Here is a 26422-nt window from a genome sequence, read left to right as displayed (position 1 = left end):
ATGAAGACTCATAGTTTTTTACTGATGTACGTCTACCTCTCAGCTGCTAGCCAGGCAACAAATTAAAATTCTCCAATACTCCTGACCACAAATTAGATCTGAATGCTCAACAGCTGCTAAAGCTTTTTGTTTGTTTGTTTCCCAAGTTGACAGACACAGACTATCCCTGCTGCTGGAGCTCTGTGAAGTGGCCGGATGAGTGAAAAATATGCTGTGGGTTTTTGTTGTTGTTGCTTTTTTTTTCCTCTTGCTAATTAAGCTGGCTTGATATTGTAGCTAATTTGGCCTATTGCTATTGGGAACACAGATTTACTGACCTGAGCTTCTGGGTTTATTGGGCCCTTCTTCTGAACTTTTGGGCCCGGATCTGGCAGAGCGTAAGCCCAGTATAAAGTCACTTGCTGCAATGCAGTTTTACCAGCTGCTTTTAATTTTGTTGTGAAGAGCAGTTTCAGAAATTGTTTGTTGTCCTCTCAATAGGAAATAGTATCTTGAATGTGTACGCTTTCCTGAATGTAAGAAGCCATTAGCCTATCAAATGTTTTGTTGGATTTTGTTGCAAATTCTCACTTATTAAGTTACCGTACCATTGTTCCTTTTGTTATAGTGCTGAATTATTCAATATTATCACCCACTGCCCTTCTTGTAAGAAGATCTCTTTCCCTATTAATTATTAAAAGGTGTACCTCCACTTTCTTAATCAATGCCAGTATTTCATATTAAAGGACACAGCTCCTACAGTCCTACCTAGTACAGGATTACTTCTTCAGATTCGAGTGGGCATCCAACCATATCCACTGCAACTTGGTTTGTCCCCACCTCAGACAATGATAAACTCTGTGGGGCACAGTTCAGCTTGGATAGATAATCAGAGGGTTCAATTAAGTAAATAGAGCTATGACAAATGTAGCTGGGGTTTAGGGCTTTTCTCTCCCACACCTCTGATTCTGTTCACAAGTTACAGTAGGAACTTGGAATAATATTGTTTTGATTTAATACAAAACTTGCTGTTACAGCACTGAGCCGCATGACTGCTCTAATTTCTGGTAGTGGCCAGAAGTACATCTGTGCTCCTGTTCCTATCGGGCTGAAGAACTTGTATCAGATTCTGGTTCTGGCTAGAACTAAATTGTCTTTTTTTTTTTTTCTCTAGTGGATTATTTCAAATTGTCAGTTACAACAAGGCGCTTTTGTAGTTGGAGATGAATCTTTCCTTCTCTGTAGGAAAAGCATAGAGAGTGTTTACTTGATTTTATTTTTTTTTTAAGCTTAGGTATTTAAACAGCTGGTCCAAGTGAGAATCCTAAGTATGTCTCTTCACCCTTTGTCTCTGTAGGGGACAAATTCTGCACTCCCATCTGTGACATTAATCCAGAGCTGCCAGGCATAACCAAGAGCAGAATATGACTTTTCCTGTTCTTCCCCTACTTTTTCTGATGCCTGGTCTCCGCTTCCTTGCACACTCTTTGTTCTCCTGCCCTTTTTTCTTGCCTTTCAATGGCGCTGCTGGCAACAGGAGGAGCTACAAACAGTGTGAATTAGTTGTTCTTCCATGGGAAACTGCGACGGGGGGAGAGAACACTGGGCACTTGTGCTGCTGCTGGGGCAGCCCTGACGGACTGGGCGAAAGGAAGCGCTCCTGGAGGGAGAGAGGGGAGTGAAAATGCAGAGCTGCTGGGGCTCGCTGCCAGCGTGCTTCTTGCAACTCAACAGAGCTTCAAGCAGAGACACTTTGGTTGTTCGTTGTTCATTTCCATATAGACTGGTAATTTCAAGGAGGTTTTCTGCATGGGGCCTCCTGTGAAAGCACTCACAATGCAAACTGAGCATTCGGGCAAAATCTCTTCTGTTTCAATAGGCTGCAATCCCACATTATTGTTGCTGTTTTATTTTATTTATTATGTGCCTGAAATCTAAAGGTCTGTGTCACTCCTGAGTACAAATTTGAAATGTGGAGGCACAAGTGTATACTAAGGAATCTTGAAGTGTATACCATTGGCTTAAAATTACGACACTGTGACACTTGATCTTGCTCTGCACTAGTACAGAGTACCTAAAACATTGTAAGCGAAACATTGTTTGCAGAAATTGATTTTTATCGCTTTATTTTTCCCATGTTTACAATGAGCGGTTGACAGCACCCTGAGCAGTTTCTTTCACTCTTTGTCTCGCAGTCATTTTTCTTCCCTTGTTATTTGTATAAAGTCTCTCAAGCACATCAAAATCAGGGAGGGGAAAAGCTGGGGTAAAGCAAGCCAGGTGTTTTCCAGAGCTGGAATGCCACATGCAGGATTTGTACTTTGTAATTAGTATCAGTTAGTCTTTACTTCGACTTTTTCTCCTTCAATGTGTAAACAAAATACTTGTAAAAGTAGGAAAAAATACAGGTAGTGGGTCTAAATGATATGAACTGAGTTGCAAGACAATCAGGCTTGTTCAAAACTTGCTGATTCCATGAGAATTTGTAAGAAATTTGAAACGCACCTTGCACAATTTTCTTCTCTGCCTGCTTGTCTTGGTATTTCTGCTTGTTTTGTTGTGTGTTTTTTGGTTGGTTCTGTGTGTGTGTGTGTTTTCTTGGAATTTGTTTTTTGTTCATTTGTTTTTAAGTCTAGCATCAGGCTTTTTGTTTCCTTTAAGGCACTATAGGAAAACTACAAATGATAGTCTTACAAACAATAATGTCGTACTTGTCACTATGATGATGCAGCAGGTAGAGAATTTCTCATTTTTCTTTTATATATGCAAAAAGGTCCCATAGGATTGTTTTTAAAGCTTACTGCATCAGCCCAAAATAACAAGCCAAGCATCTACAGTCTAAGTTTTGTTTAAAATATTTATTGCACACAGTTGGCATTTTTTAATGTTAGTGTTGAGGCGCATAGTGAATATGAACAAGGGGACAGGGTCTCGGCTAGCTTATCGTGGAGTATATAAAAGGCTCAAACTACCTTGGCACCTGACCACTAAAGCACATCCCTGTGCTTGGCCCCGAAGTGTGTCTGAAGTTTGCTGATAGCTCCGGGGTCTGTGCTACAGTCAGCAAAGTCTGTAAATCAAAATGACATTTACAGTCTGTGTACAATCAACTGCATCTCTCCATGGAAAGTGGAGGTTCCTGTATCGAGCCATTTCTTGTCACTAAAAAAAGGAAGTCTGAGTCATCTTGGTCACCTGAACCACCTCAATTATTCTGCCAGGTCAATTAGTCACCCTGATTACCAGTAAAGCAGCAGGAAGAATATATGGAGTCAATAAAGGGTACACTTAAAACCTTGTCTGCAGCAATATTTTTTAAGAGCTAAATTCAGTGCAAATGTCCAGCGGCCATGCTCCAGCTATTTACTGTATTGTTTGTCATGAACTCACTGTGCCATGGTAAGTATTTGCCCACAGAAGTGAATTTCTCTCCACTTCCTGGAACAAAATGGGTTTACCAGCAACACTATTGTGCATGTGCCATTCCACCCCCGGCCTTAATGAAGCCCTTTCTGGCACCAGGCACTGAAGACAGCATAGGGAAGGCGTATCTGTCTGTTCAGGGATTGTATGGCCATCGTATGGGTGCAGGCATAGGCGCACAAGGTGTTGGAATGGTGCTTTATGCTGATGATCATTGTGAGCCAGATGCAAAGGAGGCTCAATTCTGGCGTATAGAATAAACTTGCCTGTGGTGTATGGGATGAAACTTCTCTGTAGAGAAGAAAAAATGTACAAAACTCTTTGGGACTTTTATTTATTTTTAGTGAGTAGAACATTGTAAATGAAAAAAAGGGAAATTAGGACAGGAAAACATGCCATTTAAGTACAGAGGCTAGAGCAACCCACAGCTAGGTCTGAAAATAGCTCCTTCAAAAGCACAAAGATGTAGCAAATTGTCAGTTTAATAATTCTGACAAGCGGTTAAAAGTAACTAATGATTAAAGAACAATTCATTCATCTTTACTTTTAGAATGATAAATGCTGGATGTATTCTTTAAGAAACTTTCTGACCAAAATCAAAATGGCATAAAGCTCTTGAGTTAAGCCTGGAAAATTAAATCACTGTTAGAAAGCTACTTAGAATGGAGTCTCTTTTCAAGCAAAAACAGCTACAGGCAACTGTGAAGCCATTGTTCAGGACTGAGTCTTTCTTTAAAATCCCATGATCCACCATGCAGTGGGTGAAAATAACATTTGAGTGTAACAATAGCATGTCTAGTAGTTAATTCAGTTGATACCCATTTCATTTGAATTGTCCCATGAACAGTGCTTTCCAGACAAAAGATAGACTTGGTGAAGTTTGTCCCTGTTACATTTATAGGCAGGTGAGAGGGGAAGGAGAAAAAAAAAAAAGGAAAAAAAAAAACACCAGGACATTGATTTTAAAAACATTATTTTTTGTATTTCAGAGGTCAGCCTTCTAAAAATATTTAAAAAGGCAAATACTGGTTTCATAGGATTAAAAGCTAGTTCTTGGGATTTTCTGAAGCTCTTATTATAATTGTAAGATTTGCCTTTCAGCATTATTTAAAATCCATTCTGAATTAAGCTGATAGGGGATTAGGATAAGGAGAGTTTGTTGTATCTAATGTATTAAAGAAACAAGTAACTAGAGGCTGAAAATAGCAGAATAGTGGTACATTGAACAGTAACACATCAAAGGCTTGACACAAAGCCTCTTCCTTCTGTTTAAGGTTCCAGCGATGCTGGAATGGGCTGATTTTAGCTGTCTGAAAGAGAAAAAGACAGACTTCTAGATCCAGGCAGCTGAGTGGGCTAATATTTCCTGCAGCCAAATTGAAATATATTTGGGGCATTAAGTATAAGGCATTTGTGTGTCTCTATAGAGACAGACCTGCAGCATAGATTGCCTTTTGGAGACAATATTCATTATATATACTCTGTTCTACCAGGAGGTGGGTGGATCATTCATATCAGTGCAGTGTGCTGGCACCTGATCCACTGTCACATTCTCTTCTTCAGGTCTGAGATAAAACCAGCAAACTTCAACGTTCGATATAAGACAATAACTCCCAGATTAACAAGGCGTGTTAATGCCTGGGAACCAACAGCAGAGAGGAAGCAGCGGGGAGAATCAATAGTTTTAAAATTAAGTGAAGTTTTTATAGGTCTTCTGTCCGCTGCGGGTTCTTGTTATCATCACCTCCCAAAGGTTACTGCTTGATCAGATTCAGGTGGAAACCATCACCACTTGGTTTCCATTTGAAGGGAAAATGGATACCATCCATTGAATGCTTTCCCAGGTGATTCCCTGGAAGAATTCCAAGAAATCTTGAAGTAATCAGGCATCACATGCTAAGAAGCAGAAATCTAAAATGTTTATGAGTATGTAGGAGAACCGTAGAGCAAGGCCTGAGCATAAGACCTTGTCCTACGCGAGTGGAAGGATGGGGAGAAAAGCTTTACATCACCAAGGAAAAATCAAGCACCAAGCTTCTGATGTAAGCTGCTTAGGTAAGTGCTTGTCATTAGGTGTGCCTATTGACCGTGTCACTGTTGGTGCTGGGCATGTGAGCTTTCTGGTGAGTCATGTGCCTGGGAAAAAAAAAAAAGGAAAAGGAAAATATGGGATCTAACCTTCAGCTTGAAGTAGGGCTAACTCCTACGGTGAAACAGATTGCTCAGGGCCACGTCCAGTCAAATCTTGGAACATCTCCAACTATGGGGCTTCCACAACCTGGTAGGGCAGCTTGTTCCTGTCCTTGAGTACTCTCAATGAAAGCTTTTCCATTATCAGAATTAACTTTGTTGCAGCGTGTGCCATTGCCTTGTTCTTTTGCTGTGTCACTGTCAGAAGAGTTTGGTTCCAGCTTTGCTCTAATTCCATTTAGAGAGTGGAAGACTGCACTCAGCCTCCTTTTATCTAGGTTAAATAAGCCTCTCCTCATACATTACACAGTTCAGCCCTCTAGCTGTTCTGGTGGCCCTCTGGACTCTCCCCAGTTTGTCAGTAACTTTCTTGAACTCGGGAGCCAATCCCAAGAAGTGGTATTAGAGGTGTGCTGGGTAAAGAAGAGTAATCCATTCTTCCCACCCGCTGGCGATGCTTTTAATACAGCCCCACCGGTGGTCAGCTGTTTTTGCCACAGGAGCACACTGCTGGCCCACGTTCAGCTTGTCCACCAGTTCCATGGGTCCTTTTCTACTGAGCTGCTCCCCTTCATGTTACCCTTCACCAGGGACCCCAAATACCAAAGGTGAGAGTCCTGTTCTGCCTATTATTCTACCTGTGGCATGAGGTTATGGCTGTGGGATTTAGTCCTTTACATTTCAGCAGTATGTGTGAAGACTACACGGTTTGCTCAGGGAGCAAGGCAGTCTTTTACGGGCCTGCGCTGCTAGGGACTGGATGCAGTGACCCGTGTGATCCCAGCAGGTCCTTTCTTTTCACTTAGCACATCAAGCCACTGCACTTAAAGGTTATCTTTCTTCATAATTCAAAAATTATGGCATACTGTGTTGCAAAACTGTATTAAATTGTGGCACCAGCCTTCTCTAGGCCAGTCACAAGTTAAAAGTGTAGATCAAAAAAGAAATCGAATATTTATTCTCAGAAATGCTTGCTTTCAGTTTAAGAAAAAAAAAAATGTTGCACTTCAGCTTCACCTCATTCTTTCAGCTGGTCTGTGTTGTACATACTCCAGATAAGCAAGTTCATTCCAAAACACACCCAACTGATTTTTTCTTTCTCAAGGGCATGAGTTGCAAGTGAATGTATTTTTCCCTAGCACTATACCATTTGCTTAATGATTACCAGTAAATAAATACTTTTTTTTTTTCCCCTTTATTCAGGGCCACAGAAAGCTGAGAAGTATTAGAAAAGGCAAGGTAGACAGAATGCGTGGGAAGGTGTCTTATTCACCAGCCCTAAGTACATATTGTATATATGTGTAATATGCTCACCCTGCTCCATGAGCTTGGCTTATCTGTAGTAAAGTTAGCTGCTGCAGTCCTGTGGTGATGTGAGAATTTTTCAGAAACAACTTAGTTTTGAACAAAGTCTTGAAAATAAGAACAGTAAATGGTTCAAAATTCAGAAGATAAATCTAAAGAACCCAATTTCTTTCATAATATCATAGTCTTATAGTGTCATAACTGAGACACCTGACATACATTTTGAAGCAGTTGGTAAGTAATAATACTCTGTGCCCCTAGCAATTCATCTTTCTTTATAATCTCTCTTTAATAGAGCAGAGTAGCTTCTTTTCTTGCAAAGAGGAGACCTACAGCCATGAGCTGCCAGTAATGCGAATGCAATACTTTTTAGTGTGTGTAAGGAACATAAAGAAAAAGCCATGGCTGTTTCCTCTTGTTAGCAATCTGCCACTGCCAGCCAGTTCTGCTTAATATCCACCATCATCTGTGCGCAAGCTGGGAAGCAGCTTCACCATTTGGTCTTTTCCCTTGAAAGCAGTGAACGAATATCTAACCCTCCTCCAATATGTAAAGTAACTTGAGTGCTCAGGAACATGTTCATCTGGTAGCACAGCTCTTCTCAGTGGTCTTTTTGCAAGCAGATGATGCCGATAGTGCAGCAGGTGCCTAGAAACTATCAAAGATGAAACAGCCCTTGTCACAGTTTGTTACTTGGAGTGTCAGGTGAAATCTAGAGTTTGAGGATGAAACCACAAAGTCTTTCACTTACTCTGAACTTATTTCTTGCTGTTGAGATATCCATCCAGCCCCTGTACAGCAGAAAATATATCACCGTGACAATCAGTCTGTTTGTGTGGAGAGCGCTGCTGACTTTAAGCTAGTTAAGCAGTATATAGGCTTAGACTTAGCTTCATATTTTATCCTTCAGGTTAGCTGCTTATCAAGTCCTCTATCAGTCTTCTATCTAAGGCTTTCTGCTAAGGCTATCAGTACCAAACATCTGGGTTAGGGATGTTAATGTAAGCTGACAGTCAGGTACTGATATTTGCAGTAAGTAATTAATCCCTTAAGCACAAAGGAATTTTCTGACAGTTAAATTTGCTTATTACAATTTCCCTAAAAGAATGATAAAGTTGATAGGACATGGCTTATCTTTCACCAAAATTTCTTCTCAGAGTCCCAAGACTCTCCTCTTTTTGCTGTCTGGATTGCCAGCCTGCATGACACGTCATTCCCACATTAGGGTTCACCCCTTTGAAGCTGTGGTTTTCACGTGCTAGTCAGCACTAGGCAACACAGCAATCAGTCAATATGGATTTATATGAATCAGCCAGGCGTTACGGCTTTTCTCCCTATGCAGTTACTTTTTTCTATGCAGTTTACAAAGAAGCATGCCCTGTTAGTATGGCAATACGGCCTTCATTTAATTATGTGCCTTCACATGGGTAAAGAACCCTTATGCAAGGGAGTAAGAGGGGCCAGCAGCAAGGGATGAAGGAAGAACACAGAGGGTTTAATGCTGTTACATTTTTTTTTTCTTTTAAGAAAATGAATGACAATCACAAACTGAGAGAAAATTTGCAGTGACTGTGCTTTACAGAAAGTACACCGAATGTAAGTATAAAGGCAAATCTAAACTTAATTAGCACTGGAGAGAATTTTAAATGGTGGTGGATTTTGAACTTAAAGTAATTAACTTATTTCTCAGGATGAGCTGGAAGGCATTTTTTGACTGTTGACCACTGTGTCAACTGTGGTTTTTTTCCACTTTCTGTGCTCGAGTGAGAGATGTCAGCTCAGGAAGGCGCCAGCCTGCCACCGCAGGAGTGTTTTTTCCTCCAGACGTGTATGGAAGCTTGTCTTACAGCACAAATTTCCTAGAGCAGCCGCAATCATGGCAGCTAACAGTATACTTAGTGCTGCTTGCCTTGCTGATTGTGCTGAGAGACACAGCAGCCGACACAGCCGCGATAACTCTGATGCTCCCAAAAAGCAAGGCCATTTCAGCAGTAGCAAGTCATATGAACTTTTTAGAGTGCCCAGTCTTAAGGGAATATGATACACTTAACATAAAGAGCTCTTAAAGTCTGCTTTTCCCCGGGAAACATTCTTCATGTAATTTAGGCAAAGCAAGCAATCAGTCACATTAGGAGCACACGGGCCTGGAGCACTGGCTGCCTGAGTGCACTGCAGTGCTTCTTTGCAGGCATTCAGTGGGATTGCTGACATGAGTGGTCATAGATATTACGAGTGCTCTTAGCTATTACAAGTGATGTTAAAATAGAAGTGGATTAACAAAAGTCAGGTAGGCCTTATGGCCTTCTGCATGTTAACAGCAGGTCAAGGTTTGTTTGTAGTCTCAGTTCTGACTCTTGGTGGTACGATGTTCAGGTTGGAAACGAGGAGACATTTCTTCTCAGAAAGAGCAGTCAGGCATTGGGACGGGTTGCCCAGGGAGGTGGTGGAGTCACCGTCCCTGGCGGTGTTCAAGGTTGGACCTGGTGCTTAGGGACATGGTTCAGTGGGTGACATTAGTACTAGGGTGATGGTTGGACCAGATGATCTTGGAAGTCTTTTCCAACCCTAATAATTCTATGATTCTATGTTTGTCTCTGAGATAACCAGCAGGAGTGGACTTCAGGTGTCTTTCCTCTGCTTCTCAGTGCTGTACCTGTGCAGGGGCTGAAAGTCCACCTCTTCATCCCAGAAGTTTCTGTTGTCATAATTCATGCAGTACTTCCAGGTATCTTGTTGTCTGCCTCGAGTGTCATCTCCACCTCTGAGACAAAGGACAAGAAGTCATGGGTCTGACAGAACAGAGTAGAAGATGCCTCAAAAGTACAGGATTTACCCCAAATACTAGGTAAATCCTTGACTATGGTGGCTGCTAGGACTGTTCTTTCAGATTGAATGCTTGTTTTGTTTGACATCCCCTGTGCACACGCCCTGCACTAACCAAATAAAGCAGACACTTATGCAATAGGAGAACAGAGCGCATTCATTTGATATATTTTGCTGCTTAAGAAAGATGCATTTCTGCACACTACAGGCTAGCACAGCAGTGAAAGATGGCTGGTGGGGTCAGTAACATAATTAAATGTTCAATGCCTTTCTAGAACTGGAAGTTTCTGCTTCTGACACCTTCATCTTGGGGGAATATATGGTTTTCCATCATTTCCATTTTATGCGGTGGAATGAGAACCTGTGAGAATTCCAAAATATCTCTGTGTTTCTGATAGTGAGTTTTGCGAGAACAACTAGCATGAATTTCATCAAGAAAAGAAAATTTCAGTTTAAATGTCATCTACAGCATAATTCAGACCCTCCCACTGATGCAGGGCTTCACCTGGAAGGTCGTTGCTCTGCTGTTGCTTTCTCATTTATGTCTGTAGAAGCCAAATGCTTTCATGCTTTTCCATGAGTTTACTTTTAGGTTCCAGTCTACGTTACGAAGTTTTCCCTACTGGATTCTTCACTTGAGGTGGGATGAAGCTGTACTTTTTCTTCCTCTCTGACGATTAGTATTCCCAAGAAGACCGCACTTATCCTCTGTGCCTTTTTCATATTAAAAATTCAGGGTTGCTTTGCAACATCAGCACCACCATGTGTTCCTCTTCGGTCAGTAGTCTGAAAGCTGTAACTGGAGACGGACCTCTCCCAGACCCTGTGGAAACCATTTGGAGTCTAGGATTGTGAGAACCAGTTGCTTTAGCACTTTTTTAGTAGATAAATTCATATACATTTGATTTATCCATGTTATTTTTCATGCCTACATCTGATTCTTGCATGTCAGGTATCCTGTTCAAGTTTTGGAAGGTACAAAGGTGATTTTGCACACAGGCAGAGCATAAACCAGTGGCCATTTGCTTTTCTAGTCCTTGAAGGAGGGATTGTGTTATTTAGGCTTAAATAAATCATCCAGCTGTGTGCCTGTGTCTTTTGAGGTGTGTTTTGCCCTTAGAATTCTTCAGCTAATGGAGCACCATCGGCTGCTGTTTCAGGAAGGCTTCTTTAAAGAAAAAAGATTTCATAAACATAACTATAGTGATATATATGGTACATAAATCACTTAACTATAACTAGCTGTTGCAAAAATAATAAAACTAACCACATAAAGATAAGAAAACATGTAAAGGAAACTGAATCTGAATATGCATAAAATGAAGTTGAAAGCCAAAATAAAAGGGAAGAAATGGAGATAAAGCAATCTCTGTCACTGTAACAGGATTCTGTGGTGTGACTGTAAGAGCAGCACATGAATATATATATATATGTGGTGCAGAAGTGACAGTATATGACCTTGATTTATGCAGTTATTCCAAATTCTCTGTCCAGGTGTTTGTGTCCCATACTCCTCTCGGGAATGGTACTGGATGCTCCTTCTCTCTCTTTGCAGCATTTCCAGGAGTTGAGTTTTCCCCTGCCAAAATACTGCCCTATTTGGGATCTCCAGAGGATGTATCCAAACAAATCTGACTGCTGTGAGTATTTTTGTGTTTGACACAGATTTTCCCAAGCAAGAGAAAAAGCGTGCCATCAGATGTGGGCCATGTGCTCAGCTTTCCCTGGGCCTGGCCAGGAGGCTGTGGGCATGGTGGAGGGGCACCATGGAGAGCCCAGAAAAACGTCCCTGCCCCAGCCCCTCTGATGGATCCCTCCCCTCCCCTTCCTGCCCCACATTCAGGACATGTTCATCTGGCTACAGGATGAGATACACTTTGATTTAAAATCAGACTTAATGATTTCTTGTGGAACAGCTTCCCATGTTCTGAGGTTACTAAATGTGCTAATGTCTGAAACTCAGAGCAAAATGCAGCAGGTAGGAATTCTGCAATAGCAAAAAGAAATATAACTCTGCTTCTGTTAGCTCCAGAATTCTGCTGTCTCAATAAAACGACAGAAAAATGTTCAAAATACTCAAAGGAGGGGAAAATCTTCCAGGTCTGTTCACATGCTGCTCCCATATCATGGTGCAAGAGAAATTTCTAGTTGTGAAATTATAGCCTCACTGTGGGGCTCTTTCAGAAGACGTCTTTGCATTAGCATTGCAGAAGGCTTGGACTCAAAGGTTAACATTGTCACGGGAAGGGACAGACTTGGTGCAGGGATGGGCACCCAGCCATGTGGTAAACACCATTTTGTTCCTGCCTGGTGTAGTGTTGTCTGTGACCCTTGAACAAAGGTGGAGAAGCCTGAATCTCCTATATTTGAATTTCTCTATGTCGTCAACACGGTAAAAGGGAGGGATTAACCTTTTATTCCACTGATTTGTCCTTCATATGCCATAAACTGTAAATTATCTGTCTCTTTCCTTGCAGATAGTCCCTTATAATTTCCTCCTGCCTGCTGACTTCCCCTTAGAATGTCCTTCTGTATCGCAGATACCATCTATTTTCTCTCGGGTGGTCTCATTGATACAAATCTAACTAAATTTTCGAGCTGTTATTCTCAGTTGAGATTTATTTTTTCAAGTCTGCTGCTTCTATTTTGGACCTAGAAAAGGACTGATGTACTTGAAAGCTTATTGATTTTCTCCAGCTAGATGAGTGGGTGTCATAACATAGGTCTGCCTATAAAACTAATTTTGGTCGTATCCTTGGATACATCAACAATACTATTTTGTTATTTCTTCTGGCATAATTTATGACTGCCAGCGTTATTCAAATGTCCCAGCAATAGCTAGTAGTGATGGAGAGAGTCGTGCTGGCCTGTCAGCAATGTTCCTAAACTTCATTGGGGAAAAATGAATAGAAAAATCTCAGGCAGTTGATGTACTGAAAAAGACTGCATCACAAATGCGTGTTATCGTTATGGAGTTGTGATGATGTAGTTATTTTTTATTCTGGGTCATTTCTTATTATTATTATTCATATGTGTTCATAAATCAGAGAACATCAGAGAAATAAATCAGGTGATTATTTTTCCCTGTTAGTAGAGTCCCAGAGCAGCACAGCTTTGCACTGTCTTTGCAGTCCCATAGGGTGAATGGTGGGGGACAGTGTGGAGGCAAATGCTCAAAGCCTTGTAACACCGGGCACAGAAGCGATGAGTGCGGGACTCGGTGGCAGTCATTAACGATGAACTGTTAAATGAGACACTTGGGTAGAGGCAACTGAGTTTCTGGCACCCGGCAGCCACGGCAGTGACAGACTCAAGTACCTAAATGCTGTGTCGGCCTACAGCTGTGCCACATTAGCAGTTTCAGCACAGGCCTCTTTCTTCTTGCTGACTGGGAGATGATGGCAGGTCGTGGGACAGACAGCAATGCCTCTCCAGCAGGTAGTGGACGTGTCCTACATGTCCTGTACGTCTGCAAAACAGAGCCATGGCTGTGGTCGTGCTCTGTGACCGCTGGGTGACCGCTGAGCCTGAGACATGCATCTCTCTTCCTCTGAGCTTACCTTCCCTGGTGGGAGAGGCAGCGGGGAAGCAGGCCCACGCTGTTCACTCTCCTGCGTGTCTGGATCACCTCAAAGCATTCCCGTGGCTCCTTCTGAAGGCACAGGAGTTTACCCAGGGCAGACCACTGACAATGTACGGTCCAGAAGCCAGCCTTATGCTCCTCCAGGAGCAGCTTTATGCCTTCTGACAGGCGGGAGAGCTCTCCAGTGCGGGGCCGAGCATCTGAAACCCTGCTAACACAGCCAGGCCTGCTGCGGGAGGAATCACGGCCCCCTGGAGATTCACTTTTAATCCTCCCCACACCTTTCATACCTGGGATATTTGCTACAAATTCAAAAGATGTGGCTTTTTTTTTCGCCTTTTTGAAAAGATAGTTATTTTGTCTTTTGTTCATAAGCAGCGCAGCTTGGCCAGAGTTGGAGGACTGGCTGTAATTAACCTGTGTGATGTTATTTGTGGTTCTTCTTGAGGAGGAAGGGCTGTTTTGCCTTCATCAGCCCATGAGCCTTATTTTAGACAATAAAAAGCCCCATTTTAATGTGCAAATGGGATTTTTAAAGGTATTTACTCTTGTCCATGAACATGTCAGGAATGCAAAGCAAATCCTTTTGAAGTGTCAGAGAAATGTTATCATTTCCAGGTAAACTGAGCATCTCAGTAAAGGCGCTTCTGATCACACTCAGCTCTCCATTGTATGCCAGACAAAAGAACAACAGAATGGTTTGGGTTGGAAGGGACCTTAAAGATCATCTCGTGCAACCCTCCTGCCATTGGCAGGGACATCTCCCACTAGACCAGGTTGCTCAAATAAGCATGAGATGCTTGGTACTTTAAAGTCTTACCCGGGATTTGAGAGAACTTACTCTTATCTCTTCATACAGAACAGGAGACCTTCTGGATGGTGTTTTTCAAGACCCCCAAAAGAAGCGGTAGGAGGAGAAGCTTCTCCATTGCATCCAGAGGGCACCGTGTGTCCTGGCACCTGTGTTCCAAGGCATCCCTACATTACAAGTAAAGTTATTGATGAATTGTGTATCCTGAATTATGCTTGATGTAAGAATTGGTCTTTCAAGGGATTTCTAATCTGCGAACAATGCTTCAAAAACCAGGTGTTCTAAGTTTTCTACGCATTTTTATCAAAGTTGTTGAGTCAAGCTAATAATGCTCATAAAATATCTATCTATGTATTTGGGAAGTATTTAAGTTACAAGCTAGCTTATTCATTTAGAAGCAGCTTATCTCATGGGCTGAAATTGTGTCCTAGTCAAAATATTCTGTATGTAATTATTTTCCTTTACACACATATATCGTATTAGGGCTATGCCTTTCTCCCTAGTGTACATGTTAAATGTTTGTGGGTTTTTTTAATAATTTTACATTTTATAAAATGTTTTATTTGTATATTGTTTAAAGATACTTAAACATAATGCATAAATACATTCGGAAATTTATATATTTAGCAACAAGATATTTTAAAATATTTATATTGAATATATAGTAAGCATTTTTAATAGTTAAATATTTTATTTATATTTCAAAGTAATGTTCAGAAAGTTTTTCATTTTCAAATGTGTTGATGGACGCATTAATGGTCAGGGCCTTAATCAGAAGGAAGTGATTACTAGAGTTCAGTGGCTTTGTGTAGTTAAGTTTTTTAGAAAAAAGACTTACAGATTTAACTCAACAAAGAGAAAAGCTATAAAATAAATCTTTAATTTGCCAATTGGTAAATAAATTGCTAGAACTAATTATTGAGAACCACTTCTGTGAAGACATGTTAGCTCACACACAAAATCGCCCAGGTATCCCACTCCCAAGCGTGGGAAGGGGCCGCGCCCTGGGTACCTGCACAGGGTCTCGCCAGCCTGGAGCTGCTGCCTCGGTGCTGGAGGAGCCCCTCCTCACTCCACCAGCCTGGAGCTGCCCCAGCGACAAGTCCAGGGACTTCTGCATCACTCATTTTGGCACAGGCTGCTGGGTTTGGGATGTGCTGGCCCAACAGGTAAGAGGGATCAGGTGAGGAAGGTCAGCATTGAGTGTCCTGGGAGTAAATCTCTTATCAGCCAAAGCATAGCCAGGGGGAAGCAGGATTGCTGCTGGAAGTGCTGCATGGAGTATTGGCTCATTGCTGTTTGGGGATGTGTAGAATTACAGGTCTTTGTGGGGTAGGAGCTCCCTTTGTTACAAGGCTGCAGTGCAATTGCATAGAAGCAGTAAGAAATAAAAACTGTATCAACACCTTTCAGGTCTCTAATGAGTGCTTTAACTGAGGAGGCCATAAAATCTAACTCATTTTTGCATCACAGGTACGATGCGATCCCTCTCCTGGAGAGCACTTGCATGCTAGAAGATTGGTTTAAAGCAATATAAATGGCTCTTAGTTAAAATCTCAGCTAAAACCTCAGCATGGTTTCTGAAGGGAGAGGCCAGGAGGGAGCAATCACCTTCAGTAATCCCACCTTCACCTTCAAATTCAATAATCCCCATTTGAAAGTGCATCCTATTGCAATTTACTGCTGAGTAAAAGAGATACTTAAGAGTTCTGACATTTAGTTTCCACTGATATTTCAAAATAAATGCAATATATTTTATGAAACACTTTTTTTTTGGAAGTTTATTTTTATTTTATATGATAACTGACTCCAGATTTGAAGAATATATTTAGCATTGACTGTAATTTTCACTTCTCTAGCAGAGGAATACTAATTTATGGGTTGTGTTGAAGAAATGCTTAGGGTTGGGGATTTTTTTAACTGAGATTTGGACTCTGTGAAGGCTTCTATAGATTGGTGCTTTGCCTGGGGAGAGTCACATCAAAAGCTCTGTTCGGATTCTGTCACAGGCTTTTTGCAAAGCCTAATCATCACACACATTTGTACTGAAATTCAGTCGGATACAAGCCAGCTGTGTTTGTATATTTGTGCCCCTACCTAGTTCACCTTCCAGCATACATCCTAAATGCTGCTTGAAAATATACATGCATGGAAAATCCCCAGCTGATCTCAAAAATTAAGGGGGGAAAATTCCTGAAAACCAGTACCAGAAACCCTGCCTAAGCAAACTAAGAGATCTTCTGCTGAGGGTGGGCAACCTGAAAGGGGCTTCCAGGAGGTCTCAACTTGGCCCCATCCTAAAAGCACCCCTTTCCTTCCAACCCAGCAACTAAGGGAGTAGGAAACAACTGCATCCTGCATCTGTGATGGGTGCCTGGCTTGTAGATACCAGACTTCAGTGAAGCAAACTCCACCGAGCATGATGGGGGCGTTGCCTGTACCTGCTGCATGCTGAAGGCACAGGAAGACAAGCTGTTTTGCCAGTGATTATTGCTGACAATGTTTATTCTCTCCAGCAGATGGCTCAGCCAGCCTGCAACCAGCCACGTCTCACCAGCTCCTGGCAATCTCACCTACAGGTGTGTTATTGTGTCCTTTGTGCATTATTCTAGATTGGCTCCATTGAAGTCAGCTTGTTTTAGATTATGTGGAAAAGTAGTTTTTACATAGACCCAACTGAATATTCATTACTACCTTTGAAAAGCACATTTCTTAAATTTGAAACGTTTCCAGCAATAGTGGTTCTGTGTCAAAAATGAATCAATATTATTACATTGGAGCTGCAGAATTTGTAAAGAGATCATCTCAGGTCCGTAGTGCCTGGCAGATTTATTTTCTGTAGTAACAAAGACTGAAATGGAAAGCATCCAGCTAATTCCACAATTCTGCTTTATAATATGACTGTCCTACTGTCTGCTTACTGTTGCTATAAGTTACTGGAAAGACCCACATTATATATTTCCCCTTTCAAAGATCAATACCTGTTCAAAAACAGATATTGTTCTAGATGGAAAGCTGGCCTTCAACAGTACTTGATTTCTGCTTGCTGTCTGCTGCTTCCTGTAAAGCTAGATACACACTGAGGTAAGACTTGAAACCACAGAGTCTGTGGTTTACATTGTGTTGACTTTTCCCATCAGAAAAATCTGTACTGTTAGATAGCTTATTGGTTTTGAATTACAAAATACACCATTTCAGTAGTTAATTATGCTTCCATGTTTTTTCCCCCCTGTAAGTGTATTTCCTTTTTCTAAGCCTTACCAATTCAATTTCTCATTTATGTGGATTTAACTCTGTTTAAAGGGAAGGATGCAGTGTTTTAAATAATACACTCTTAGAGAGAAGATGAACTGGAGTGCTGTGATATACTGGCAAGCTGATTCACTGCCTGAGCGATTCTCAGCACCAGCATGGTCAGAGGCATGGAGAGCAGAGGGGGGAGGTGAGGCAGAAGACAACTATTACAAAGTAATTTGGCCTGTGGAAAGTGAAATGGCAGCAACTGTTATCTGATTAACTGATGTGTGAAAAAGAGTTCAAGTCAGGCGACCGTGCTGCACAGAGCCTTTGCTGTCCAGCTCACATCCACAAGCTCCAGGAACTCTGACCCTGAGCGTAGGCTGTGTGTTCCCATAATGTCAGATGTCTAGTTCTGGGCTTGGGTTTTGAGGCTTGAATGACTGTATAAAGCTGCACACTGACTCTATTTATGCAACATCTTAGCCAGGTCCCAGGCACTGGAGTTGTAAATTACATATCACATCAAGGCATGAGGGAATATTAAAGAAAGCAGGATGGGTCTTGAGAAGTTTCCATATTCATTTGTGTACTTCAGTCAAATATCTTATGATCTGTAACATCACACTGGTATAAAAACACTTCAGACTTCACATCATGCATGGTTTGAAGTTAATGCCTCTAAAATGAATGCTTTTTTTCTTGCAAAACTTAACCATCCCCATAGAGCATAGTCTGAATGGAGAAAGACATATTAATCTACTTATCATTTACATAAATTTTGTACATGCAAAATTGGGACTCTGTGGATTTGTTTCCGTACATTTTTGTAAGTAATTGAATCCATTAGCCTTCGCTATGGAATCTCACTAATCTGTCCATTGATCCCTATTAAGTATTGATGTTCATTTTGTGAGTAAGAAGTGTGAGAACAGTCTCTTGCCATTCTTGTGTAATTTTCACTCGAAGAATCATAAAAACGTAGTGGCAAACCAAATCTCTAAAACACACACTAACACCACAAGACTAAGATATAAAAGCAATTTATTCAAAAAAATGTGGTGGTGTCAAATCACATACACAAGCCAATATTGAGCTACAAACACAGACCAAACAGTTCTATAAACAGAAATTGGAGTGTTCATATACCATAGTACCTGAAAAAGACTGTTAATAAAAAGGAGTCCATAAGTATTTCATTTCACTTTTCCTATATGGCTCCTTGCTGAATGTCTTTGCCTAAGTTAGTGTACAATGAACCAGAGGTAGAGTCCCAAGTAAAGCATCTAATGCCTCAGGGCTCCATTAAAAACCTTTATTCTTCTAAACAAAAGGAAAGCCTAGCCTATAGTTTTCTGTATGACACTGAAGTAAAGCCTCTTTGCTTGAACAGTACGGCATTCCCAAGCGCATTTGGCATTAACCTAGATTGAGACTGTGCTTTGTTAAACCATCTTAGTTTTCTTCCCCTTCAGACTCCGACTCTAGAAGAGAAGAAAGTAAAACATTTTATGCTGTTTGCACAAAGACAGGGATGCAGTTCTTTAAAAATAAAAAAAAATATCCTTCCAAAATTCCAATGAAAATTTTCATAACACCTAGTACCTCCTAGGAAGGGTTGACAGATTAAACAGAGTAAACCAGAAAGCAATGCACAGCTTCAGAAGACAAAGATCTACACTGTTACACTCCACGGGGTAGTCCTTAGTTTAGGGATCTCTCACTAGTTATGTTACTAGGAGTTGGACTTGATGGTCATTGTGCATCCCTTCCAACTCAGGACGTTCTACGACTCTAGGTTGCTATGAATGATTCTGGTCCTCATCTGCAGAGCCAACCAATGCATATCCGAGCTGAGTTTAATTAAGAACCAGCATCATTTGCTTGCTGTTCTAACCTCTGAGTAGGCTGTACTGCTACTATCCAGGAAGCACCCTTTTAACTATGTGCTCTGCAAATATCAGTCATGATCATCATGCAGCCTATTACTCTACAGCAGGTATGAAATCAGTACAAACATGATTTTTTTTAATGATTTGTATAGTATAACATTAAGAAGTAATTTAAGAACATGCACAGCGTTTTTGTCACCTAAAGCTACTTTGCATCATATTGCATTTCTGTCTTGGTGTTCACCTGACAGGAAAGGGGTTGTTGACACGAATATAACATGTTTGCTCTGAGAAATCTGATCTAACACGATCTGCATATTCTAACAGCAATACTTTGTCTTCAGTGGTACTGGACTTTGTAACTAAGGAAATCTGAGAGAGAGGACATGCAGAAAAGAGTGAAAAAGGGAAACAGGCATACAAGAAGAAGATTAGAGGGTGTAAACGTGTTTAATTAGACCAAGATTGCTAGTCTACAGTGTGAAAGGAGCTATCATTTTTGTTTTTCCTATATATACATTTGAATTGCTACAAAGACTTACCTGCTCCTTAGCATTACTACGTTCCCACTAAAAGTATTGATGTTACAGGGAGGCAAATGAACACTAAGAATTATATCCCTAGCTATTACACATGGATTTGATCATCCCATCTGACATGGACTTCCTTTTTGAAGGATGTGAGCTTGGCAAAAGTGATAGCCTATTTGTACAGTACAAATAACAGTTATGGACCAAAGAAACCAGTTCCCCTCCCCAGTAACCATTTTAACACAGCAAATACAGACCACATATCTTAGCCTAAGCATTCACATAGAATGAATTTCAACTGCGGTGGCACAGACAGGCTTATGCTATGTTCATTTGGTCAGTACAGGTAACAGAAAAAGAGGTATCAATATAGAAAACTATCAGCTTGCATATGCTAACCCCAAGGTCATTGTGCTGGCATCAGCGCTACCTACAGCAAGGCAGCACAATGATGTCAGCACATGCTACACCTGCACTGTTGTTTAGCTGTGTAGATGTTCCCAATGATTTTATCCTTCCTGCAGAAGCTTTAAGAATGTATCTACTGACAGGTGGTACCTGATGACTTAAGGAATTAATAAGGACACTTTAGATTAAGAAGCAGCAAGTGTTATTAGGCTTGGGCATGACTGTACATAATTTGGAGCAGCCAAACCTGCTGTCTTTTATTCCAAGTCTGTCGACTTCATGTGCCTTGTACAACTAAAATCTGAAAAGAAACACATTTGAATTTGCAAAGAGACTGACACATTTCTTTAAATGAATCCATACCTTCTTCAGCATTTTGCAGCCACTCCACGAATTTCTTCATCTGGTCAAGAAAAACACTTTTGCCTTTAGCAACATGTGCTTCTTTATACCACTTGAGGATAGCTTCTTCACTCAGAACATCGGCTGAAATACAGATCAGTATTTGTATGAAGTCATTGTACTTTTTAGAGGTTAAAAGACAGGGGGAAGAAAGATAGTGCCTGGTTTTGTTTTTTAAAGGCAGCATAAAATAAGTTAACATGGTCACAATGGAACAAGTTTTGCATTAACTATATTAGGCTATAACGACAGAGTATCTGATGCATATTAGGGATCCCAGATGCAATGAAATGTGTTAGATGTAAAATAAAGTACTGAATATTGTGCTTTCACAAAGGGAAGTTCTCTATTCATCTGCTTCAAATACACCATGTAAGATGGTTGATTAAAAATCCATCTACACATCTCAGAAGTTACCACAAGAAGAAATATTATGCTTTTTCTTGCGGTTAGATCACAGAGCTGTACATTGTTCTAGAAATCTGAAGTGACAGACACCTCCTGATTGCACTTAAAGGAGAGCTAATAGGGACTTTTGGACATTTTTCCATAAAAGTTTTATATTGCTTTTAGCTAAAAAAAAATTAAGACCACCATTCATTCAGACCACCCATTTTAAGGGAACTGCTCAGATGGACAGCACAGCTGACATTTTTCTGTCAAGTATCAAGAACAAAATAACTGTCTGAGGGAGCGTGAGGTTGAGTAAAATTCAGAATAAAGAAATCCTAATAAACAGCAAGGACACTTATTGTTTCCAACAGATGCAAATTTAGGTCTAGCAACAGACCTCTAGCCCCAGGAACAAAGCTTCTGTGATCCAGCCAAGCCAAATATCTCAGTAATTGATGGCTGCGGAGGCAAAATCTGGGATCCACAATGGCATTTTGGCAGTTACATAATGCAGGAGGAAAGAACAAAAATCAAACTGTATTTGTTCTATAAAAAGACTAAAGACAGCTTTCTGCATCTCATTAAAATTTCCATTCTTCTTGTCTTTGAACACACTACCCTCCCTTGCTCTGCAAAATCAACACATTTGTGCTGAGTGCTTTTCTGCTGCCTTGAACTCCTCGGAGTTGTCCCGCCGATTTGGCATTCACTTGCTGAAGTGTGAACCCTGACCATCACCTTCTGCCACAGCCTAAAGGTCACAGCAGATGTGGCAGTGAAGAGAAGGTGGCAAACTGAAATAAGACACCTGATCAAATGCATCTGATCAAACCAGACAGAGTAGACACACTTCACATATGCTGTTGAATAATAAACAGATGGAGGCAACCTGGGATACGTCTGAACTTAATCAAAACTACCCCAAGACATCCCATAGTAACTGAATGCAAAACATCTCCCTGAAAATTTGGAATTCAGTGACTGCATGTGACTTTAAGTTACCTTGTCACTCAGACACTTTTTCAAACTAAAACCAGTTTGCTGCAATTGACAGCAAGCTGAAAACACAGGGAAAGCAAGACTGCTCTGGCTGTATGTTGTTTTTCAGTGCATGTAAGTTGTGCTGAGAGAACTCTACAAGCAACACAAAGCTGTTATCTTTCAGAAATCCTGACACCCCCCAGTGAATTTTTCCCCAAAAGTAAAAGAAGCACTGGAGCTAAGGAAGAAGTTTCACTTTGCATTAAATACTTGTCAGTAGTCTGTAGCAGCACCTCAAAAGCATTACAGCATTTAATAATTCAGGATTTTCATTTACCAAGCTTAAAATATATTTCACATGGAGTCTCATGAAGCTGGAATTTCATCCTTGTATGTCAATCATTTTCTTGATTTGCAGCCTATAAACTTGATGGGTTTGTTGCCAAAGAGGAAGGGGAAACGTACTTCTCTCCACCCGCAACCCTAAATCTGGTAATAGCAGTATGCAATCTCACAACGTGCCCGAAGATTAAAACATTCTCGAGCTGGGTGGATGAGGAATTTGCCTGTATATAACTCCATAGCAATAAGCCTCCTACACCAACAGAGAAGAAAAAACGCTTTCAACTGCAAAAAGGACAACTGCAACTCTCCTTTCATTTCTGAGCAATATTATCTGAACTACATTCATGCCTCCAGTGCTCATGAGAGATGATATTCTCCTGTCAGCACAGAGATGCTCAATTTAGCAATCAAGCAGGACAGGGTGTAGTTAATCATACCCCTAGGTTGCTTTGAAGCAACAGGAACACTGGAGGGGACAGAAGGAAGAAGGGAATGACTCATTTATATAAACTCATATAGCTATATCATCTATGAGTTATTTCTCATTAAACTTGATTATAGGTATATTTTAACTGCTGAAGCTGAACTCTGTGGTTTGTGGGCATGTGCGCATCATTTTCACTGCAGTCCCAGGTGATGTCAGCCCAAGAGACGGTTTTCCTGCAGGTGCAGCCACCCTCCACTCAAGCCACCCACTGCGAGAGCCTCCAGGGACATCTGTCTTGAAAGAGAGAGGTTGCAAAGCACAGACTCCAAAGAGCCCAATTTCTTTACTGCAGGGTTAACTGGAATGTTACTCGAAGTTTAGGTCTCAGCTTTGTACTAAATCACCCAGCGTGAACGCGCTTCTGCTTTTAACTCAAACTGCATAGCCATCGGTGGTAAAGACAAAAGCATACGCTGTCAGTTGCCAGCACAGTCAATCAATCCGCAGATTTCAGCTCAACTCTACTGCAGACAACTCAGCTGGGAGGACAGAGCCTTAGGGCAAGAGCTCTTTCAATATGGGGAATGTCACCCACAGTACAATTATGGTCTTTATGATTTATTTTTTTCCTGGGAAGATTTTGCATCCAGTACCAAAAGAAGGTACTTGAATACTGAAGATCATTTAAAGATAACTGGATTCTATCAAGAACAGAAAACCACCAAAACCTGATTGTCAAGCAGAACTTGAAGATTCAGTCCTTGTAAACGCAAGATTCCTACTCTTTGAGAAGACAGTCTGCATCTTCTGGTTACGAGACCTCCATACTGCAGGAGAGCAACTCTGAGGTCTAATTGTGCTACAGTTGACTGCAGTTCTGTTCCACATGCACATGAGATTTCCCTCCCCCCCCCGTTATTTTGTAAACACTGACTCAACTTTTAATGCAAAGGTACACAGACACTTTGTGCCTGTTCGTTGTTCAGAGGATGAAATTCTGATCCTCATGAATGGTTATTAATTTCAATAGCGTCAAGATTTCACACAAGAAATTTCCAAATTGGACACAAACTAGAAGAAAGGAGATTCCGCAAGCAAATACTATGTATGTAACATGCAATCCAGTAGCAGCAATGCTTATTTCAACTACAATTAACAGAAGTGTTGCAACATGGAATGGACAAACACCAGCACAAGTCTTACAGTGCCTGCACAACTAGCAAAGGAGCTGGCAAATTTAGGTGTCATTCAGTAAAAATTCAGTCATTCTTACTCTGCATCTGTCCTTTAGAATACAGGTCAAAATGCAGTACGAAGACAGTTTATGATTAAGTGTAGTTCTAGCCATTTTTAAAAGAATATCAAGGACCACTACTCTTCTACACAAATATATTCAGTAAGAATAGCAGATGTTTTTATTTTTATTTTTTAGGTAAAAAAGAAAATAGAAAAATCCCATTGTTTTTAGCGTGGTATTGGGGCACCCTTTGTAGATCAAATGTCATCTATTTTTTCCTAATTAACCACTAAGGCTTTAGGTCATATTGGCATAGAGCCTGGGCTATTTTGTGTAAGAGATATGCAATTTTTCTGCTCTGATTTCTGATCCTGTAGCTGTGCTCTTTAAGCTTGGCTTAAACACTGATTACAGTGCACTGGCTTTAAGTGGTAACCAGAGAAGCAATGTCACAGCCAGGGATTAGTACAGAACAGGACAGGTTATTTTCCTCTATACTCTACCAGGAGGACAAAGATATAATAATGTCGACAAGCTTTAATCAACTGCAGAACTGCTTTTGTAGATTATACCTACAAACCGGTAAAAATACTGTATTCCACATTGTTTAGAGATGGGACAGATTTCAGAACAATTAAAAACACCACAGGTTTTCAGGCCTTCTAGATAGTAATGAACCAACCACTCCAATTAATATATTCAGACATTTCCAGGTAATTCCTAGGAAAGTAATCCAAGGGCTATTTTATGATGTGACAATGGCAAGGATTTAAACGCAAGACGTTAAACTAAACTTGTCAAAGCATGGGTGACAATCACATCACTGATAATCATCTTCATGCCCAGGAAACACTCCCTCATGATGAGTAACAAGCAATAAGCAGTCCACATGCCTGCTGGTAAATAGCTGCATTTCTGACTGCCCATCCACAGATATCCAGATGCCTGTATTTGTCTCTAGGTACCCTGAAACCTCTCCAAATCCTATATAAGTTACAGATGAAGCACAACAGAAAGGGGAATACAAGCATCTGCTGTTCCCTCACTGCCAACATAGCCATTAATAGCTTTTGGGGGCTGTTCTCCTTGACTAATAGGAAACATAAGATACACTGTCATCAGCAAAGAAATTGTGATAAAGCATGTGTCTCTAAAAGGACTGGATGGCTTGTTTCTAGGGGAGAGGTATGAGCTGGGGAGGAAAGCGAGGTCCAGCAGCACTGAAATGAAGCCGAGGCAGACAGCACACAGTCCCCATTTCAGGCTCATATCTTCCTCTAGAGAAAGCAAAGTCATGAGCAGCTCAAGTGTGATAATAAGGATCATGTGGGAAAAACAGGAATGGGAGCACTAATGCTCCCAGAATCTTTCCTGGTTAATGCAGAAGCACACCCTCACCTAATGGAGGCATTCTGACACCAAAGCTGCCTTAAATGGATGGAGCTAATAACCTCCTTACCATGCCCAGGCTCAAAGGGGCCCTACTACTACTGGCTGTAACATCGGGCTTGCAACTGATGGTAGGCAACAGTCCATTTGTCAAACGGGCAAACACAGCTTCAGCCTAAATGGGGACAGGAAGGGCTGGCAGCTGTGCTGCCTCATGACTGCATCATATGACAGAGCATGAGGTGCTCTGGCACGCCTGCCCAAGACACTCGAGACAGATACGGGCACGTGCTCTCTGAGTATTGCACATTCTGGACACTCTATTTGCACTCTTGCACTCTATAAGCACTACTTGCTGCAGTGCGCTTTCATGGATGGGCCATGGCTCCTAACGTTCTTCTAGACATTATGGGATATTGTGACACCTGTAGTGCTGAGGCTAAGGTCTTCCCATCTTTCCTAACTAGCCTGCCCATGTACATCTCCAGAGCCAGAACAAGGGCTTGTGGGGTGAGCAGAGTACGTGGGAACTGGATTTTTGCAGCACCTTATGTTTAATGTACCCATCAGTATTTTGTTTTTAAGTTCTGTGGACTGTCAGGGTTATTCTTGCAGGCTAATGCAGCAGTGAACTTACAAAAAACTTTGAAAGGAATCCTGTACAAAAGTATTTGTTTTAACCATCACTTATTGTCCAAGTGTGCAGCTGTTACAATGCCATGTGCAAAGTGAATTTTCCTTTTCCACAGAAAACTCAATACAGTGCTTGCTGCAGGTTGCACTGTCAGGTTTTTCCTCAGTCATTAATGATCTTTACAAATTATAGAATTTGAAGGCAAAGGGACCACTAGGTGTACTGCTTTTTCATTTAATCACTGAAGCCACAGTATATCGACAGGAGGATGGAAATAAATCCGTCTGATTCACTTGCTTCAAATTTGAAGCCATGAAATTATTTTATCAGTTTGAAATCATTTGACTTGAATGTGCACCTGGACACCACAGGGTGAACAGAGGTCGGTACTGGGCTTCTGCTCCTGCTGATTTTTCTCCTTCAACTATTTATA

At 41.1% G+C, this 26422-nt stretch overlaps 1 protein-coding gene and 2 long non-coding RNA genes across 7 annotated transcripts in view; 2 read left to right on the top strand and 1 right to left on the bottom strand.

Annotated features, from left to right (window-relative positions):
- LOC308189873 lies at positions 1-2426 on the top strand. The gene is made up of 2 exons (XR_013946665.1): positions 1-377; positions 1337-2426. It is a non-coding gene; the product is annotated as an uncharacterized lncRNA (long non-coding RNA).
- A 2553-nt stretch (positions 2427-4979) lies between these two features.
- LOC308189871 lies at positions 4980-18774 on the top strand. 2 transcript variants are annotated; one of them, XR_013946662.1, is made up of 5 exons: positions 4980-5457; positions 8425-8493; positions 11276-11360; positions 14163-15283; positions 16634-18774. It is a non-coding gene; the product is annotated as an uncharacterized lncRNA (long non-coding RNA). The 2 variants fall into 2 exon arrangements; XR_013946663.1 differs by having other exon boundaries at positions 4998-5457; positions 14163-18774.
- The window catches only part of BZW2 (basic leucine zipper and W2 domains 2), a 57928-nt gene continuing 49884 nt past the window's right edge, over positions 18379-26422 (bottom strand). For all 4 annotated transcript variants that reach the window (XM_080580433.1, XM_080580432.1, XM_080580434.1 and 1 more), the window contains exons 11-12: positions 20545-20667; positions 18379-18835 (exon numbers count right to left, since the gene is read on the bottom strand). In XM_080580433.1, the coding sequence (XP_080436559.1) occupies positions 18807-18835; positions 20545-20667 (152 nt within the window). In that variant the 3' untranslated portion in view covers positions 18379-18806. The remainder of the gene's footprint in view (positions 18836-20544; positions 20668-26422) is intronic.

Source organism: Anser brachyrhynchus (genome assembly GCF_964034855.1).
Source record: "Anser brachyrhynchus genome assembly, chromosome: 2".
Classification (NCBI taxonomy): domain Eukaryota; kingdom Metazoa; phylum Chordata; class Aves; order Anseriformes; family Anatidae; genus Anser; species Anser brachyrhynchus.
The sequence above is the reverse complement of the archived record's forward strand: the minus strand, read 5'-3'. Positions and strand labels throughout refer to the sequence as shown.